The sequence below is a fragment of the Callorhinus ursinus genome, unplaced genomic scaffold (genome assembly GCF_003265705.2).
Source record: "Callorhinus ursinus isolate GAN/ISIS: 27379988/994484 unplaced genomic scaffold, GSC_fseal_2.0 scaffold29, whole genome shotgun sequence".
Lineage (NCBI taxonomy): Eukaryota > Metazoa > Chordata > Mammalia > Carnivora > Otariidae > Callorhinus > Callorhinus ursinus.
In genome coordinates this window covers 649,760-665,633 of record NW_027397091.1, presented here as the reverse complement: position 1 = coordinate 665,633, position 15,874 = coordinate 649,760, and the positions used below count along the sequence as shown (strand labels likewise).

Sequence of the window (15,874 nt, the reverse complement as noted above, 5' to 3'; positions counted from 1 at the left end):
GGTCGGGGGCTATGACCGGGGGGCACCTCCCGAGAGGGGAGGGCCACAAAAGCCAAAGTGCCACCTGGATTGGGTGCTTCGCTGGCCTATTACTTGGGAGCTTTTGAGATTCATCCTTCTTTGTCACTTTTCTCCCTGGATTTCAAGTCTTACCTGCTCCAGCTTGGGTCTTCTAAGCCTTCCTTTCAAGGCGGGGCCCCCCAGAGCCACTTCAACGAGTCCACGAGCTCTCTCCAGTCAGAGAGGAGGAATCTCATCGTCTTTGGGGCAGAGTGTGGGTCAGAGGCTGTCATGTGAGCCCCCAGCAGCAGAGACTCAGGTGGAGTCAGGAAGGATGGGTGGAGGCAGCAGGAGCTGTTTTGCAAGGCTCCTACTCCAAAGGTCAGGCCTCACCTTCTCTCCTAATTAACCACCCATTTATCAGGGAGGACTTGGAGGTCAGAGAGGAGGGAAGTGCTCATGGGTGGCTGTGTCCCTCCGTTCCCAAATTTAGCATTTCCCTTTGCCACCTGCAAGGGTCAGGTCTGGGTTCCAGAATTTCCTCAGATAGTCAAGGGGTAGTCCAGGTTTGTCACTATCATGCCAGTCCTTTCTCAGGCCAGGACTAGGAGCAGAAGATGTTCCAGTCAAGGATGTAAGGAAATACACCTGTTTGGGGGAGCAAGTCAGCACTCTCTAGAAGGATTGGAGAAACATAGACCTATGACCCTGCACTTCCACTTCCGAGGTCTGTCCGAGAGAAGTCCTCACACATTTGCACAAGGACCACATTTGCAACAGCAAAAAAGCGGAAACAACTTAACCACCTCTCGGCAGAGGGACCAAGAGACTGTGATTTAATCATACTGCAGAGAGAGCCATTAAAGTGTGCGCTAGTGTATCCACATGGATACATTTCCCAAACATAATGTTGAGTGAAGAAAGTGAACCATTCCTGAAAAAATTTAAAGCCCAGAAAAGGATAGCCGGGGTGTGATGAAAACACCCAACTATGGGTGGCACTGCTTGGAGAGGGAGGAAGAGAGCGGGATTGGGTGTGGGCTTGAAGTGTATCTATAACATTTTATTTCTTGTAAAGAGACAGATCCGAAGCAGATAATGCAAACTAGTAACATCTGTTGACTCTTGCGATCCTGTTCACGGTTGTCTGTACTTTTCTGTATGTTAGGAATATTTCACAATTTAAAAAAAGCATGCCAAAACAGGTTTTTATAAAGAAAAAAAACCCCTAATATTTTCAATAGTACCTTTTTGATGATGGTAATTCAAATTCAGGAGTCTCACTTCCCACCTTTTTCTTTTCTTTCTTCCCTTTGTTCCTTCCTTGAACGTGTATTATTTGCCTCCTCTGCCCTAAGCTTGGGCTAGTGTTGGGGACACAGAGATCATCCAACCCACCCACCATCCTTAGGGATTTCTCGGTCTCTGGTGGGAGGGAGAGTGGGGAAAGAACCAAATGCCCAACGCACCCAGGGACAGGCTGAATCAGCCCCTCTGCTTTCTCAGAGACCCAGAGTGCACAGGTCTTTGATATTTCTAGTGAGCCTTTAGGAGAGTGTTGCAGATACTGGCAGTGCCCATCCGTATTCCTCGGACCCTGTCTTTCGGTGTGCTCCCTTTACCTGGGTGCCTGGAACTTCCCTTCCATCCCCTGCAGGAATGTAGCTGACCCAGATTGCCCGGGAACTAACCCAACCCTCTCCCCTTTTAGGTTTCCCAGTCCCCACCCACCAGTGACTGATGGGTGCTGGTCTACAGATGCCCCATCCCTCACCCTTGAGCAGGATAACTCTGAGACCCACTGTTTCCCAGAGTTCCCCAGCAGGATTAAAGTCATCCCAGTGGTAATGACCTTGCCATCCCCTTCCCCGTCTCACTTCCCTCCCTCCTTCCCCAGTGAAGGGAAGGTCGCCAGGAGGCAGAGCCAAGGGCCCTTGCTAACTTACAACATTAGCAGGATAGCTGGGATGATCAGGCCAGGGTTGGCGAGGAAAGCAAAGATCTTGCCCAGGAAGGTTGGAAAATCGTTTTCAATCGTCTCGTGGATGACGTCATACATTCGGTTTTTCCCACTGTGAAGAGGAGAGAACATATGACAGCTCACAATACGAAGCTCGTGTGGCATGAGCAGCTATGCCCATGTCCCCGTGGGCCCCAAGCTGCCACTCACCACTGCTTTCCTGGAAGAACCAAAGCTCTGCTCCAAAGGAACTGCACATAAAACATGCCCCACGAGGGGCTGCCATTTGGCTCTGTCTTATAGCTGGTCAGCCCCCCGGGATTGGCCAGCGTCATGTCCTTGGTACCTCAGAACTTCTCAGCCTACATCTATCTGTCTCCTGGGTCTGGCCCCTTCCTCAGCAAGATGAAAATGGGTTTTCTCCTCTACTCTCCTGGGAGAAAATTGCCTGCCCGGTGGTTGTAAGATCAACATGGAGCTCCCTCTGGGCCCCCGGGGAAGAAAAGAGTTCTCCAGAGGCTTATGTGGGAGACAACCTCACGGGGCCGCTCAGAAATACCTACAATTCGTCTTCAGATGATAGTTTCAGGAGATTGGATCACCTAGGACAGGGTCCTGGACAGGTCGCAAGGGCAATTTTGATTTTCTTCAAATACCCAAGAACCATTATGCAAACTGACTTCCACAAATGCCTGCCCAGAGACTATGGTCCCCTGCTGGCTTTGGTTAGTGGCTTCAGGGCCAAGAAATGGACTCTAGGGCTTGAAATTCCTGGTTCAAATCCTTGCTTCTTCATTTATTAGCTGTGGGACACCCTGGATAATTTACTTATTTTCTTTCTGCCTGTTTCTCTCCGTTCCCTCGCTCTCCCCATTAGAGCTGTATTGTCCAGTGTAGCTATTAAAAATTTTAAAAATTGATTTAAAAAATTAAGTAAAATTACAAATTCAGTTTTTTTAGTCTCACATTTCAAGAGCTCAGTAGTCATGGGACTAGTAGCTACTATTTTCGAAGAGTAGATATGGAATTTTTTTTTCATCACAAAGAAAATTCTGTTGGACAGTGTTGCAGAGGTTTGATATCTTTGGCCAAGATATGGAAAATTTCTCTGCCCCAGTTTCCTCATCTGTATAATATAGTATAATACGATATTATAAGGGTAATAATTGTATTTGCCTCAGAGGATTGTTTAGAGGGCGGAGATACAAATTTATATAAAACCTTGTGTATGGGGCCATCAAATGATAAGTGCCCTCCAAAATGTGGCAGCCAGAAGCTACATTCTTCTCTTCTGTAACGTATTGATCAAGGATTGGCAAATAATGGCTCACGGGCCAGATTTGGCTTGCGACTTGTTTTCCTATGGCCTGAAAATGAAGAATGGTTTCTATGTATTTTAATGGTTGGGGGAAAAAAAAAAGAAGAAGAATATTTTGAGATATATAAAAATTGAAGTAGGAAATTCAAACTTTAGTGTCGCTAAGTAAAATATTGTTGGAACACAGCAATGCTTATTTATTTATATATGGTCTGTGGTTGCTTTTGTGCTCTAGGGGCCGACAAGAAATAGTTGTGTTAGAGACCATTTGTGGCCATCTCAATGCTTAGCGCTTCTAAGTGCCACGCTTATCACCATATTATGACATTTCATTAATTCTTTTTTTGTTCTTATCAGTGCCGACTTGTCATGTAAAAACAAGAAAAGTGAATTTCACATGTTATGCTTTTAAGTCACCGTTAAGTGTGGGTTATTTTGTCCTTGAATCATGATGTATTAGATGATGTATTAGTTTCCAGGGGGTGTTATAACAAATTGCCACACAGGTGAGTTCAAACAACACAAATTTGTTCTCTTATAGTCTGACGTGTTTCACTGGGCTGACACCAAGGTGTTGGCAGGGCTGCACCCCCCTCAGAGGGAGGTTCTAGGGGAGAATCTGTTTCCTTCCTTTTTTTCAGCATCTAGCGCTTTATTCCTGGCATTCCTTGGCTCATGGCCCCTTCCTCCATCTTCAAAGCTGGTAGCTAGAATCTTCAAATCTCTCTCTCCTTCCATGGTCACATCACTTTCTGTTTTCCTGTAGTCAAATCTCCCTGTGCCTCCCTCTTATAAGGACACTTGTGATTTAGGGCTCACCGGGATAGTCCAGGATAATCTCTCCATCTCAAGATCCTTAACTTAATCACATTGGCAAAGGCCCTTTTGCTGTATAAAATAACGTCCACAGGTTCCAGGGATTAGGATGCAAATATCTTCAAGAGCCATTATTCAGCCCATCACCATATGCTCTCTGGTCCTTGAAGATTCACATTCATCCCACCTGCAAAATACATTCACCACCATCCCTACATCCCCCAAAGTTGCAACCCATTAGAGGATCAACCCACAGTCCAAAATCTCATCTAAATATCGTCAGTGCAAAAGTCCCAAATCTCACTATCCAAATCACGTATAGATGAGACTCTGAGTATGATCCATCTTGGGGCAAAATTCTTCTCTCTCTGTGGACTCATGAGACTAGAAAACAAGTTATTTACTCCCAAAATACAATGGTGGGTCAGCCATTACAGTAAAAGTTGGCAGTGTTACTGCTCATATGACATTCTTAAATACCTGGTGGGTCTTCCATGTATGTCATGGGAATTCAGTCCATTAGACAAGAGGGTCCCTCACAGATCTTCCCTGGAGAATTCTGTCTCTATGTTTGCCTTCCGCTGAGATGGTTGAGAGGATCACAGTCACAAGCTTAAGAAAATCCTCTGTGTGAATGAATGTGCAGGTTTTTTGATCCTTCAGAGGCACTAGCAAAAAGTTGCCCAGCCTGCCCCTTGGTTTTTTCTTTGGAACATGCTTTCCTAACAGTGAATCTGTTTTTAGTGTCTTTTGCAACGTGGACAGGCTGAGAATTTCCCAAATCATCAAGATCTGGTCCCTTTTGGCTTATCAGCTCTTTTCTCAATTTGTCTCTTTCCTCTCACATTTTAGTATAAGCAGCAGGAAGAAACCAGGTTGCGCCTTCAAAACTTTGCTTAGAAATCTCCTTAGCCAAACATCCAAGTTCATTATTTACAGATTCGGATTTCCATACACCTGTAGGACATCATTCAGCTAAGCTTTCTGTTCTCTATCTAGCAAGGATTCCCCTTTCCTCCACTTTCCAAAATGATGTTCCTCACTGACCAGTGGTGAAGTAATCAAATTGTGTTTGATTGCAGGAGCCAAAGAAATGTATCCGGAGAAAATAAACTTGCTTTAGACTTGGAGAATTTCCAGTAAAAGCAGCTGCTTGAAGAGTTGAGGACATCGAGAACAATGCTGTATTCAAAGAGAGGCAAATGATGTCAAGTGGTTTTCCTTGGCTCTTGATGAGTCAGTAGATGTTACTGATGCTGCTCAGTTGTTTATTTGGGGAGTTAATGCCAAGTTTGAAGTGACTGAAGAACTGATTATTATGACTATACCATGTGGAACAAATATGGGTGAAATTTTCTCAAAGAAGTTGAGAATACATTAATTCAGTACAACTGAATGGAATGGAATTCGGTACAACTGAAGTGAAGTGGCTCTGCTATGATGTGCTACAGTTGACAATGGTCAAAATGTACATAGGGCAGAAGAAGGCTTAGCTGGACAGATTTACAAAGCTTGTGAAATTTTAGGTGTGGACAGACGATGGTAATTCACTATCTTATTCATCAGTGGGTAATTTGCGGAAAATACTTGAATCTATCACGCACAATTGCAGTCAATAGTGTCAATGGTGAATTTCATTTGCTCTCATAAGTTAATCATTTTCCAATCTGTACATTTTGTCAGAAATGGAAGCTAAGGATTCTGACTTGCCCTACTGCACAGCAGTTCAATGACTTAGCAGTAGTAAAGTTTTATGGGAATTTTTCTTCTAGGGTAGAAGATGTGTTGTCATGGTACAATGGTACAATGATGGACCCAGGCAGCAAAGGTGGCATTCTGAGCAGTAAAACTGATGTTTGATGGCAGGAAACAGTAACTTTGAGCCCCTGTTATATGAGATATTATCACCGCCTTCCCCCAAAGAACTCCATTCTTTTCACCGGTAGACCTATATTACAAAAAAATGATACTCTATTATCATATCTTGAATTTTGTCAATAATAAAAACTTTGGGGGTGCCTGGGTGGCTCAGTCGTTAAATGTCTGCCTTCGGCTCAGGCCCTGATCCCAGGTTCCTGGGATCGAGCCCCGCATCGGGCTCCCTGCTTAGTGGGAAGCCTGCTTCTCCCTCTCCCACTCCCCCTGCTTGTGTTCCCTCTCTCACTGTCTCTCTCTCTCTGTCAAGTAAATAAACAAAATCTTTAAAAAATAATAAAAACTTTGTGGCCATTTGTTTCTCTAATTATATAAGTATTTACATAATATTCTTGATTTTTTTCTCCTGATTCCCAAAGCCGAAAATATTTACCATCCGGCTCTTGCCAAAAAAAGGTAGTTGAGCCCTGATGTAGATAATGCTTCCCACCTCATAGCCTTGTTATGAGTACCAGCTACTCCCAGCTTGGGCAGGGCTCAGGTTCACAAACTCATATATATGCCTTACCATGGAAATTAGCACTCTCCTTTAAGTACTTTGCAACTAATACACTAAATCCTCATAACAACACTATGACGGAGGCACTACAATTATTTCCATGTTATAGGCAATTAACTTGTGGTATAGGGAGTTAAGTAACTTCTCGAGATGACCCAGCTGGCAAAGGACCGAGCTGACTCTAGAGTCTATGCTCTGAGTCAGGGGTTGAGGATTTTTTTCTGGAAAGAGCTCATAATAAAGATTTTGGGCTTTGGGAACCAGATGGTCTCTGTTGGAACGACTCCATTATGCTGTTGTAGTGAGAAAGCAACCATAGATTATATGTAAGCAAATGGGTGTGGCTGTGCCTCAGTGAAACTTTAGTTATGAAAGCTCTATGTTATGCAATGTTGCCCATCTCATTCATTGATGTCTGTCTGGATCTGGTTGAAACCCTAAGTCCCTCCCTGTAAAAGTGAATTTTTGCAATGTGAAGGGTCTAGTTTGAGCACTGACCATAAACCAAGTGGTCTCTTCTGGACACTGGGTATAAAGCAGTGAGAAAGGAAGCAAAAATCACACCCTCATGGACCTTATGTCCTGGTGAAGGAGACAGACAACAAACACGATAAATAAGCAAAAGGCCTGACATTCTAGATGTTGATAAGGAGATGCAATATGGGGCGCCTGGGTGGCTCAGTTGGTTGAGCGGCTGCCTTCAGCTCGGGTCATGATCCTGGAGTCCCTGGATCGAGACCCGCATCGGGCTCCCTGCTCGGCGGGGAGACTGCTTCTCCCTCTGACCCTCCCCCTTCTCATGTGCTCTCTCTCTCTCAAATAAATAAATAAAATCTTAAAAAAAAATAAGCAGAAACAATGATAAGAAGTGTGTGTGTGTGTGTGTGTGTGTGTGTGTGTGTGTGTGTGTGACATTTTAGTTAAGTTCTCCAGGTAAGGTCTCATTGAGAAGGTGACCTTTGAGAAAACACCTGAAGCAAGTAAGAGAGAACAGCGGTTGGTGAGTTTTGATCAGAAGGGTGACAGGAAAGCGATGGCAGCCATGTTTCCTTTTGAGTTCTGTTTTCAGGTTCCTTTCCCTGCTCTCTGGCTGTAGGCTGTCAGGGCCTCTCGGGGTAGAGATGAAGCAAGGGTGGGGCAGATGGCAAGGGCCAGGCATGGCTTAGGCCCGCTCACGTCTGGGGGCAGGTAGGCAGCCTGAGCAAAGGGGCCCTGGCATTTGCACCTAGAGCTCAGCCCTCCAAACCTTGCTTAGGAAGGAGTCAAGAGAGGCTTCCACCATTTCTAACATGTGGCTCTCCCTTCAGCCTGGCGTCCCACGCCTTCTACAGCTCAGCACATTCTTCTCCTCTAGATCCAGCCCCCCCACCCCCACCCTGTTCCTTCCATCTGAACCCCTGTGCAGCCAGATCTCACTCTGCCATGAGCACTTCACTAACATCTCCAAGCACGACGGCACTTGCTGGGGGGCACCCACCACAGGGCTTTATCTAGGTAAGTCCCTTCTAAACAGGAAAGTACCAGATCAGCATTTCCCCATGTGTTGATCCATGACAGTAGGCACAGAGCTGGGACTAGAGTGAGCTAGGTGAGGCCCTGGGATGCACAATGTGGAAGGAGCTACTCATTCGTAGGGTCATGCAAACTCAGAGTCGATGCCTCACCGGCCCTGGATGCATGTTACATGAAGAAAGAGTCTGTGATGAAAAAGGATGGAAACGCTGGCTTGCACACATTATCTTAGTGTACAAGTCTTCCAATCCATTAATAGTGTGCCTTGAGCATTTCTAAGTGAGAAGGTGGCAGATAAAAGGGGCAGCATGTTCCAAACTGCTCGAACCACAGAACTCCTTCTTATTGAGTAGAGAGATGGCTTTGTTTCCAGAGGGTCTCATGCTGGGAAAGAGAGCAGCAGATGCATATTATTTTTCAGTATACCTTCTTACATCATTATTTATACATTCTTTATACAATGCCCAGTATCCTAAACTAGTCTGACTTATACCCTGAACCAAAAGAGCTGACAAATGCCCTGCAGAGCATGGGGACCCAGTCAAGAGTCTCAGTCGCTGCTTCCCATGTGAATGGCACTGATAAATGTATGGTTATTTCATCTGCAGAGTATCTCCCTCCGCCCCGCCCCGTTACTCATCCCATGGTAAGGTAATCCAGGGCAGTAGATTATCCACATGTTAAAAGTTCAGAGCTGCACTGTCCAATATGGTAGCCATCAGCCATGGGTGGTTATTTACATTAAAGTGAATTATAATGAAATAAAGAAATTCAGTTTCTTGGTCCTCATTTCAAGTGTTCAAGAGCCACACATGGCTGGGGGCTAACATTCTGGATCAGGCAGCGATATAACATTTCCATCCTTGCAGAAAACGCCACTGAACGGCTCTGATGATTTGCCCAGAGCTCCATGGCCTTTTGCAGGCTGGTGTAACACTAGGAGAGGACTTCTGAGCCAGCGCTCTGGGAGAGGAGCTGCTCCCATGCAACCGAGACTGTGCACCTGAATGGCCCGCAGTCGAAGGAGGGCGGGAGGGACATGATGGTGTAGGCCACGGGCAGGAGGCTGAGGAAGAGCACCAGCAATAGGAGGCCCATGTAGAAGTTGTTGGATCGGGAAGCTTTGAACACACGTTCGTGGGGGACGTTGCTGCTCATCACTGCCCAGCACTGGAAGTACATGGAGGTCAGCAGGCGCAGCACATTGATGCCTACCAGTCCTGGAGCATAGAAGGAGCCCATCCTGGAAGGGTAGAAACCGCACACCCGGTTGGCCCCACAGCAAGAGAGGCCAGGGAAGGATGACGGGAGGAAATGGGATCGATGGGTTAGCAGCATGAGGCCTCGCTGCTTTCCCTGCGGGTCCTGAGGGCAGGGGTCTCCCATTTAAGCAGGACATTTATCGCAAGCCATAGCCACCCATTCCTCAGGAGAGGGAGACCTCCAAGCACCACTAGCTTGGGCTCACGGGGCACTTGGCAAATTATTTGGCCTCCTGTCTCTTTCTCCGTGGTCCCCCTAAAATAGCAGTGCTGCTCAGAAAAGTATCTGAAGTTCTTAAGTGAAGAGAATGGGACGCTGGCTTGCAGTGAGCTCTCAGCCTCTTAAAAGCCTTTGGCTGATATTACGCAGCCTTTTCATCTAACCCCCGCCTCAGAGGAGGGAGCCCCTTGGCTCCTTTCCTCCTCCTCTCCTTCCTATTTTCTCCCTCCTTCCTCTTTCTTTCCTTTCCTCTTCTACTTCTCCTCCCTCTCTCCCTTTTTCCTCCTCCTTCCTCCCCTCTCTACTTCTTCCTTTTTTCCTTCCTCCTTCTCACTCCCCTTCTATCTTCCTCTGTCCCTCTCCTTTCCTCTCTGTCTGTGGTAGCACATGGGTGGGCCGGATATGGTCCTGGTTCTCATCTCGTCCTGCCTTCTATTTGTCATCTGAAAGGAGGCAGTGCGGAGAGGCCTGAGGATTTGTCCAGCCACTTCCCCCAGCTAGTTGGGAGGCCAAGCCTGGGATTCCAGTTTTCTGACTCCCCCAGTGAGGTGGTCCCCAGACAAAATGCATAGCTCACCAGATCATTCCTTGGTTGAAGATCAAACCGAGTACATTTCCACTAATATCAAACTCGGCATACGAGGGCTGCAGGGGGGAGGCAGACAAAGAGAAAAGAAGTTGTTAGACGTTGGCCAGCCCCCATTCCCAGCCAACTGGCTAAGCCAGGGCCACTCTAGCCCAAAGAGCCTGCTCTAGTGACTTGAGAGAAATCTTGGCTTCAGGGTTCTGTTTCTTATTTGTTTATTTTTTAAAGATTTTATTTGTTTATTTGACAGAGAGAGACACAGCAAGAGAGGGAACACAAGCAGGGGGAGTGGGAGAGGGAGAAGCGGGGCTCGATCCCAGGACCCCGGGACCATGACCTGAGCCAAAGGCAGATGCCCAAACAGTGAGCCACTCAGGTGCCCCAAGTCTTGGGAATTTAAAAATTTAACATTTAAAAATATTTTTTAAACTGTTTCATCTGCTGGGTTTTGTGTCCTGGTTAGAAAAAATGTCCTTATCCCAAGATTGTAACTTTATATATGCTTTCTTTTAGAAATTTATGATTTCATTTTTTGATTCATTTTTCGGTGATGAAAACTTTGATTTACCTACAATTTGTGTATTTAGGTGAAATGGGTGAGAGATATAGTCCCTCCCCCAGTGGTCAACCAGTTGTCTCCACCCTTTGTTATATAATCCTTCCTTTCCCACTGGGTTGCAAGACTGCCTTTATCTTAAACTAAATTTCCTCATAGATCATTTCATGTAGATTGTATTTCTGGATTTTCTATTCGGTTCCATTGATAACTTTGGCTATTCCTTAGTACCGGTTTTGATTATTATAGCTTCATAATATATTTTAATATAATGGTAGGTCCAGTCCCTTTCATTTTGCTGTCTTACAATTTTTCCTGGCTATTTGCACATGTTTATTTTTAGAATGAACTTTAGTATTATTTGGGGATCTTGTTGAACTTATAAATTAATTTGAGGGCAATGACATCTTAGCAGTTTCTTGTCGTCCTATTAAAGATGGCATCCTCTTTCAGCATGAGGTTCATTCACCCTTGTTCTCAGACGAGATTGTGAAGTTTTCCTCACTGTGAGGAGGAGGTGAGTAGGCTCATGTAAAATTGTGGCTGGTGACTAAAAGGAAAAAAAATATGACAGAATCCTGTACTGGAGCCCTTACCTAGGTCAGCTACCCTACTGCAGGCCATGATGAAGATGACACAGGTAAACAAGATATGGAGCTCAGTTAAGGGGAAGTGCCTCCCAACCCCCCAAACAACAGTGACTAATAGGGTCAGGGAGTGAGATGTTGTGGAAGAGACACACACAGGACAGATGAGACCAGACATTCTGCCATATCACAGAAGGCCACCACAGAGAGGAAATGAAACACATTCAGAATGAGCAGTTTCCCAGGTCGGGGGTGGGGGGTGGAGGGGGGAGAAGAGTATCCCAGGTGGAGGGAATAAGTCCAAAGAGGTTTCTCAAAGCATAATCCAGAAGACAGCACCAATGGTTACTGTGTTTTTGGTTTCTTCCAAGACTTTCTGAAACATTCACAACCACATCTGCCCTCTCCCACCCCAGGATTTCATTACAATTTCAAAAAGTAAGAACTATCATTTCTAGGGCACCTGGGTGGCTCAGTCGGTTAAGCATCTGCCTTCGGCTCAGGTGGTGATCTCAGGGTCCTGGGATTGAGCCACAAGTCAGGCTCCCTGCCCCCACCATTCGTGCTCGCTCTCACCGTCTCTCTCAAATAAATAAATAAAATCTTAAAAAAAAAAAAAGAACGACCATTTCACCTTATCCACTTCGGTTACCTTTCTTATCATTTGCTCAGTGTGGACTCCAAAGGATGGTGCTCTTTGCCTTCCCTAATGAAGGTTGATGCCACTTTGGCATTTCTCTACTACCGTCTGCTTAGCACCGAAGTATGTGAACTACCTTTCTCAAGAACCAATGCCTCCATTTCCCAGAGAGGAAGGTCACATTGTTAATTACATGGGGAAAAAGTGGAGTTTTCTTCTAGGAAAGCAAATAGGACACTGAAAGGAAATACAGAGGAAATGCTTCACTACTTTGCAGAGCAGAGAGTGACATCAATTATCCAAATGAACGCCCAGGAATGCATCTGACTATATCAGATAGGATGGTTGCGATGCCCCTCTGCGGGATGTTCATGAAACCGTGACCTACAAATCCAGCCTCCAGGTCCCAGCACCAGCAGTAGTTCATGAACCGGACAAAACAAGCCCGTAGGAAGTCCCCCAGCAGGATGGTGATGTACGTTACCAGCATGTCAGACACTGTCAGCCTCATGAATTCCTGCAAGGGGAGCACAGGAAAAGGGCATGGTCAGGGTCAAACCTTGTCCACTTCTCCCAGTTGACTGCAGCCATACAAAGCCTTCCCCACCCACCCGAATCTTCTCTGTGACCTGCTGGTTCTTGGTGGCAGAGAGGTGGTGCAGAAAAAGGACCCAGGCTTTGGAAAATGCTTATTTTTAGGTCCCAGCCTTACAAGTTACAAATCATATTGCTTTTGGAATAGTCTCTGGCCTCTCAAAGCTGATAATGATATCAACCTTGCAGGGTTATTGGGAAGCTTAGTGATTATGCATGCAAATTGCCTGGCACATTGGCAATGCCCAACGTAGGGTTATCAGCACTATTGCACAGAGAGGGTATCTGAAGCCTCCCTCCTTGCTTCCTCCACCTCCTCTGAAATGTAGCTGCCCCTAGCTAAGACTCAATCTAACCATCGTCCCTGGGGACAAGAGCCAGCATTCTTTATCTCCTGCTAATTGGAATTTTAGCTTGTTATACAGAGATAATAGTGCAGGTTTTTTCATGAGGCACATGGTGGAAGAGCCAAAAGCAAAGTTTTTCTCTGCTTTATAGAGTGTATATAATTTATTCATTAACAAAATGGAAAAGATCTACCAGGGATCATCACAACATTTACGACATCTATCAAATAGCCTTGGAGTACCTAGAGGGCCCAGGGTCTGCTTTATTCATTTCTGCATCCTTCAAGATGATTAATGAATATTTGCTGGATGAACGGCTGTTGAGTTTTCAGGATTATCCTTCAATAAGAATTCAAGTTAATGCTCCTAAGTAACAGACAAGTCAACGTGTATCAGGTCTCTACTTCTGTGTAAGGTGTTGCTCTGGGGCCTGGGGTGGAGGTGGTGGAGGACACAGGTGAGCAGGACATAACAGCTCAAACCCATCATTACTGACAAGTTAGAAAGAGACAAGCTTTAATCAGTGTTGGGAACGGTGATGGGCATTCGGGGGGAGAGCAAGAGAGACGCCTTTCAAGGGCGTGAGATAGGAAATGAGAAATCCTATTGTGGAATATTCCAAAGGAACCACGTAGGTAATGAACTCTCTTTTGCCTTCTAAGGAGGGTGGGTTTTATTGACTTGAAGACTCTCTCTCTCTTATACCCTGTGATGGCTTTCGAAATGCAGGAGTTAGGGAAGCCAGTTTGCTTTGGACCTTAATGAAGAGGAGGATTTCAAGAGTATGGGGGAATGTGGACTGGAGGGGACAAGAAATGGTGAGTCTGAGCCCTCCATGGAGGAACTGGGGAGAAAAGGCCCCCAGGACCCCGGGAGAAGGACACTCTGCCACAGGAAAATATCTGCTGGTGGATTTATAGGCAGGGTTTGATGGACTGTGTGATGTAAATCTCTTCCTTCATTGTACTTCACCATCCTCAGTTAAAAACACTGCTGTCTAGTGCTCTATGTGATTGGGTTCTTCAGGGAACTCATGAAGAAGTAATAAACTCTGCATCTCAGTGTGGTGGCATATGAAAGAAAACCCTGTTGAGGAAGATGGAGATGGAGTTGAGGAAGAGAAGGCAGCTGATCCCCGTGTTACCCGAGAATTCTTCAAGTTTCTGCCTAGGAAGGCAAAGAACACTAGCCTTTGAAGTCCATACCATGCAAGCTACGGGAATAATGGTGACAGTGCATAAGGAGAAATGGTAGTTGTTAATTTCTGAGACTAATGAAAACCATTAATTCTCTTTACAAAAATGCACAGATGCATATATACACACAAATCCTGCATCCAATTTTTAGGAGTATTTATTCCTTATTTCGAGGTGGAGAAACTCAGGCTTTCAGTGAATTTTGCAGTAAGACTCTAAATGAATCCAAGTGGTATTAGACTGATGAATGGAGCATGTGGAAAAATATGTGGGATGCTGAAAAAAAAATGGGAAAGAGAAAAGGTAGATGTTTCCTAAGAAATACTGGCTTGACATTTTGGTGGCTTAAAAATAGAAACATCACGAAAGAAACAACAAAGAACTGAGAACAGAGATCACTTTTGCAGGAGAGCATAACTACTCACAATGCCCACGGCTGTCTCCCAGCAAGAACCCCGGGGCACATCTGCAGGGTGCAGGGGTGGCCGGGGGACACTCTCGTTCCAACCCGAGGAGTTGTAATAGTTAAACAGTGTCCAGTGAGTGATGTTCTTTATAGTCTCTTCATTAGAAAGCTAGAATGGAAGATGGAGATGTGGGGTTGGAAGGAGCCAGGGATGGTTCAACTGTTTCCATGGGAACAACAATTAAAGCCAGAAGATGCCACCATTCTACCACGTAGCTTCTGCCCTACCCCTCAGCAGTCTCTACAGAAATGCCCTCCCCAGCCTTTCAGTCTATACAGGAGAGGGGGGTATTTGGCTGATGTCCTTGGGTGTTTTCCATGAAGTTCTTTTCTGAGTTATTATCTGTCTGTCCGTCCGTCCATCCATCCATCCATCCAACCATCTTCCAGTCATTCATTCATTCTTCTTCTTCTTTTTTAAAGATTTTATTTATTTATTTATTTATTTATTTATTTATTTATTTGACAGAGAGATAGAGAGCACAAGTAGGCAGAATGGCAGGTAGAGGGAGAGGGAGAAGCAGGCTCCCTGCTGAGCAGGGACCCCCGATGCAGGGCTTGATCCCAGGACCCCAGGATCATGACCTGAACCGAAGGAAGACGCTCAACCGGCTGAGCCACCCAGGCGCCCCTCATTCTTCTTTTGAGAGTAGTAGTTTTCAGGGTCTATTCTGGGCAGGTAAGGTAGTGATGACACAAGAGTGAAAAAGAGAGACAGGCTTCCCTCAGAAAGTTCACAGTCTAGGAGGTGACAGAGATGAACAGACAATTATAAAATAAGAGCTATGGGAAATACTCTCTGGGGACCAAGGAAATCCACATCAGACTATGGGGCCACAGAGAACTTCCTGGAGGCAGTGACATCTGAGACAAAACCTCAGGGAGGGTTAGTCAACGAGACAAACATGGGGAGAAGCGTGGAGAGATAGGCAAGAGAAAATTCTGTCCCATGGAGGAAATGTGAGGCTCAGGAGAGTAGAAAAGCTCCCTGGGGTAGGAGGAAAACCAAGAGATGAAGGTGGAGGGGTAGGCAAGTGACTTCCATGCTTAGAATCTTCCAACAGTTTTCTGTTAAACTCAGGTAAAAGTTCATACAGCTAAATAATGAGGAGGAAGGGGTGGGGAAGAGGATCATCATCATCTGACCCTTCCCTTAGGTTCATTTCCCCCCTTTTCCCACCACTCCAATCTTTGGCATCCTGCAGTTCCTTGTTTGCACCAGCTGTTCCCTCTGCTTTTTCCAATGTCTGGTAAGACTCCCCAGGTTGGGCAGAGGAAATATGGAGTCCCTCCTATGGACTGCCGTGCTTCCCTGAGCTTGCCCCCCATGAAGCACATGCCACAGCATGCTGTATTGAATGAGTGTGTCTCCCAGCCTAG

At 45.7% G+C, this 15,874-nt stretch overlaps 1 protein-coding gene across 1 annotated transcript in view; it reads right to left on the bottom strand.

Annotated features, from left to right (window-relative positions):
- Positions 1-15,874, bottom strand: part of TMC2 (transmembrane channel like 2) — a 54,994-nt gene that overhangs the window by 6,000 nt on the left and 33,120 nt on the right. Inside the window, exons 12-16 of the mRNA XM_025875713.2 lie at positions 14,454-14,603; positions 12,280-12,408; positions 10,100-10,167; positions 9,044-9,283; positions 1,947-2,072 (exon numbers count right to left, since the gene is read on the bottom strand). Coding sequence (XP_025731498.1) covers positions 1,947-2,072; positions 9,044-9,283; positions 10,100-10,167; positions 12,280-12,408; positions 14,454-14,603 — 713 coding nt within the window. The remainder of the gene's footprint in view (positions 1-1,946; positions 2,073-9,043; positions 9,284-10,099; positions 10,168-12,279; positions 12,409-14,453; positions 14,604-15,874) is intronic.